The 4,523-nt window shown below is 42.2% G+C and overlaps 1 protein-coding gene across 2 annotated transcripts; it reads left to right on the top strand.

The window, feature by feature from the left end:
• The first annotated feature begins 782 nt into the window (after window positions 1-782).
• Window positions 783-4,148, top strand: LOC147428700 (histone-binding protein MSI1-like). Of its 2 annotated transcripts, none has more exons than XM_086496913.1 (6): window positions 783-1,235; window positions 2,173-2,505; window positions 2,965-3,126; window positions 3,218-3,351; window positions 3,550-3,642; window positions 3,778-4,148. In XM_086496913.1, the coding sequence occupies exons 1-6, from the start codon at window positions 897-899 to the stop codon at window positions 3,953-3,955; spliced, it is 1,239 nt and encodes a 412-aa protein (XP_086353039.1). In that variant the 5' UTR covers window positions 783-896; the 3' UTR covers window positions 3,956-4,148. The 2 variants fall into 2 exon arrangements, with proteins under 2 accessions (XP_086353039.1, XP_086353038.1); XM_086496912.1 differs by having other exon boundaries at window positions 3,535-3,642.
• Window positions 4,149-4,523: the final 375 nt, after the last annotated feature.

Below are 4,523 nucleotides of genomic sequence, written 5' to 3'. Positions count from 1 at the left end.
TTCGTCGTGATGCGTCGAAACCTGTGTCGAAGGTTCATTTTTTTGTTGTAGTGATTTCCCTCTTGAATGGATAGATCTTTAAGGTCTCTTGGGATAGTTTCCTACAATGTTAAAATTCTCTTCTTCTTGGGTGTGTGTGTGCGCGCTAATAAGAAGAGGAAAATGGTATAACCTTTCTATCACCCATGTATGGTAGATTGGTTATGCCATTTTCCTCTTGAATAACAGGTATTGAGTTCAACTCTCCTCGTCGGATAGATCTTTAAGGTCCCTTGGGATAGTTTCCTAGGACGTTAACATTCTCTTCTTCTTCTTCTTCTCTCTCCAAATACTCGTTCAACTTTTATTACATTCATTACTTCGTGCGATACCTCCTCCGAACCATCCTTAAGTCCCAATGCTAGGACTTATTTGAGATATTTATCATATCTAGTAAAAGTTGGATGAGGGATTCAAACTCGCCAATTCTGCGCGAAAGCCTCATATGCAATTGACGTAGCTAACCCAACATCCACTCGCTCTTGCCGCTTGAAGCAACCCGCGAATTGAAAAAAAAAACTTTTACCAGCTCACTCCCCAATGCCCCGCCCCCGTCCCCGCCCCCCACCTCCAGTATGGCTTTTTTCCGTCTGCATCTGCCAAGATTTGCCACGATTTTCTTTTTCAAAATGGTAGGCACTCTAAGGCAATAAAATAATAGTTTACTCTAGGTTCTTAAAATTGATAGTGGAGGTTGCAATATATGGGACGCACCCTTATAATACATAAGCTTATTGGCTCCAAGCGCTTGCAAGGTGCTCAGATTATTGGCTTGAAAATCTGAGCGGAAGCTGAGCGAGCAATTACTGCGTTACACAGAGACATCCACACACAGATCAGAGAGAGAGAGAGAGGCAATGGCGGAGCAGGAAGCGCCGCAGGCGAACCTACAGGATCAGGATGATATATTCATGCTGGAAGATGAAGAGGATGATCCGAATCTCTTCGGACTCGTCATAAAGCATACGTTAGAGTGGCCCTCTCTCACCGTGCAATGGCTACCGCCAGCTAATTCCAACATTACTACAGACCATAATCTTGACGGCCGTCAGATCCTCCTCGGAACGCACACATCTGGCAACAATTCCAATTACCTGATCCGCGCATGTGTCTACCGGCATCAACAAAATATAGAGGCGGATGCCATCCATGGCCACAGTAACGGCGGCCCGATCGTTAACGTTGAGGACTACAAGGTAAGCGCCCCTGCAGCTAGCTAGTTACTACCTCCTCTACGTCCGACCAAAGGCTTAAATTAGCTGCTCCCCAGACGTCTAGTGTGCTCGCATTAATATTCTGGACTGTTGATGGCTAGCTTCTACGTCTCTGTGTATTCTCTCGTACATGAGCTTGAGATTCTCTCTAGTGCATGAGCTTCAAACTGATCTCTGCTCAGCCTGTTTTTGAAGCCCTCATAACCTTATTAATCTCCAGATCAGCGCTTAAGAGAGATTTGTGGTTCATTCCTCGCGGATTAACTAGGCGCTTGTAAATATTAGGAGGAAATGGAAACTTGACGCTATCACTACGTACAAGTCTTAGACAGTTTTTTACGTGAAAATATTGAGTGGGAATTTCGTTTTCTGAAAATTGTGGTGTATCTCCATGAATTGCAACAGCCAGAGTTCAACATTCAACATTAGACAAGCTGCATTAAAGCCTTGAGACTGGAATATTGTATAACGGTTTGTAGCAGTTCAGGTGGTTGCACACACAGCAAGCTCTTCACCTTTGTTGCTAGCTCTTCACTCCTTTGATCTGTCTTCTGTTTCTGCTTTTCTTTTTTTCACGATTAACGCGGGGAAGGTAGTTTATGTTGCAACTTGCTTGTCTTATAATACAACCGCAGAACTAGCATTCTGAATAAACCATATTCCGACGGTACTAGTGCCACATTGTAAACACCGCTTGTGGGATGCTAACACGTGGCGTCATCTGTGAATATGCAGTTGTTTAGTTTAGAATTGTATGTAATTAACATGGTCATCAGGTTTGCATTGTGTACAAGTTACGCAACCGGAAAGACCATGATCTCAGCGTTGCCTCAATCTCTCAGATTTATAGGCTGATCATTTCTATTTGAATTTGCATTGGGACTGCTTATAAGCTGGTTTTGATTCGCATTTCTGTCAGGTCCGGATAACTCAGAAGATCAATCATGCTGGCAAAGTCAATCGAGCACGGTACATGCCCCAGAATCCAGTCATTATTGCAACGAAAACTGTCAGTGGACAAATTCATGTGTTTGACTACACCATGTATCCATCGACGCCGCCAATATCTCAACAATCCTCGCCATGCCTGAGGCTAGCAGGGCACAGTGCAGAAGGCAAAGGTTTAGCGTGGAGTACAAGTAAAGAAGGATACTTGCTTAGTGGTTCTGATGATGCAAGGATTTGCTTATGGGATACCGCAAATGCCAATGGTAGTAGAAGAGGGATCCTTCGTCCTCTGCAAACTTTCCAGGTATGACGTCGGTTTGCGCATTTGTTAACATATAGAAAATGTCGTTCGTGATCATATAATAAACGGCCGGTCTTACAGTCTGACTTATAATAATATTGTAGTTTCAGTTAAGACTTTTTCATTGTTCATGCAGAGCTATAATAATATTGTAAAGGCAACATGATGTTGAGGAGCTTAAGGCCTTTTCATTAACGAATGAAGAGGAATAAAATATATGTCAATATCGTAACAAGAACCACAGGAGGCATCTGTAATGGCTAATGTTTGCTCAAGCAGACTCCGTATGTTAGCTAGGATGTACTATCTTTCTCTTAAGGCTTCTAAAATATAATACTAGATTGTTGCACCGCTCATGTCATATTTCTGGTATGTTATTTAACAAAAAAGGTTACTTCTTATTACTGCAGGTGTGGATCAAATTACTAATCAGGCTAACACGCTAGAAGTTTGTTAATGCAGGCCCATTCAGCTGGACGTATTATAAGGCCGGTCCGAGATGTGGCTTGGCATTCGGATTCTGATGCGCTCTTTGGATCTGCAGGAGACGATGGGCAGCTTCTTATTTGGGACCACCGTGCATTGACTGGGCCCACACAAACGGTTAAAGTTAATGAAGAAGGGGTAGCTAGTTATTTCTCTCTTCCAAGTTCCCGGATCTGATGCGTCCTTTCCCTCTGTTCAAAGGTGTAGTGTTGTGTATTTGTCACTCCAGATAAATTGTTTGGCCTTTGAACCACTGAATAAGGAATTGGTTGCCGTGGGATGTGCCGAAGAACGGATTTTGGTCCTGTATGATTTGCGGCAGCTTTCGCAACCTCTGCACAAGTTCTTAACTGACGAGTCCACGTACGTCAGTACCTTTTACGTTTTAATTAATACTCTTTCCATATTATTATTGTCTGCCTTAATCCTTCCATCATTCATTTCTATGAAGGTTATATGTACGTTGTTCTAGGCTTTCTCTTTTTCATTCTTACTAGTTCAATGAGGTCTGTCTCTTAACGATGCTAATAAGTTTTCAATGAGAAGAGTCGACGTTTGCAGGGGAGAGGTGTACCACGTAGAATGGGATCCAAATTGTGCAACAAAATTAGCCTCGGCTGAAGAGGATGCAGTGAAGGTTTGGGATCTTACCAGGTGAAGTACTCTACTTTCTGCCTCGGTACTCTTTTGTAAGACCGGTGGAAGTAAAGTAGCATAATCTTGTCACTCCAGATCAGAGGGTCCTGTTCTACATTATCTCCCATGTTAATTAACTCGGAGCTTTGACAGGATTGATACGCAAAAACCAGATCGACCTCATGAGCCGCTGGTTACTTATGCTGATCATTCATTCCGAATTCCCGATTTGGCATGGAATGAGATGGCGGAGGGGATGATTGCAAGCATTGATAACGAGAATAGTCTTAGAATTTGGCAGATTGGCGAAAGCTTTTATAACCACTCTTGAGCCTAACTATATGAGCAATATATCAGTGCAGATTAAGAAGCTTTGATAAACACAATACTGCATTCTTTTTGTATGGCAATAAATATGCTCTCAATGAACGATGCCATTTAAGTGATGCTCTCGCAGTATGAACGATGACATTATGAATTTGTACTCGTATTCTGGGCAATACGAAGGAACTAAATTGAACAGATGAGATCCAATATTGGGCTACACACACAACCAGAATCTGGGGACTAGTAAAGTTTTTACGGTTTGGGTTAAAGATTAGTGGACTAATTTGTATGTTTTTGTTCTACCTTAAGTTACTTTATCCAATGCTATACACTATGAAAGCAGTTTCTCCAGTGATTTGCATTAATTGAGTTGCAAAGAATTCTGAAAGGTACTATCAAGGACACCATATTTGTACCACCAAAACATGTTTTTACCTTGCATAAAGTGCTAGGACATCCACACCAGTTTTTCTTTATGGTCAGGGGATAGTGGAATGTACAGAGAACTACACATACCTTGGAAGTTGGAGTTGTGTTTACACGACCCTCTTTGTCTATGAGGGACTTACAAG

This window comes from Adiantum capillus-veneris, chromosome 23 (assembly GCF_014529385.1).
Source record: "Adiantum capillus-veneris isolate H3 chromosome 23, ASM1452938v2, whole genome shotgun sequence".
Taxonomy (NCBI): Eukaryota; Viridiplantae; Streptophyta; class Polypodiopsida; order Polypodiales; family Pteridaceae; genus Adiantum; species Adiantum capillus-veneris.
This window is presented reverse-complemented; position numbering and strand designations above follow the sequence as displayed.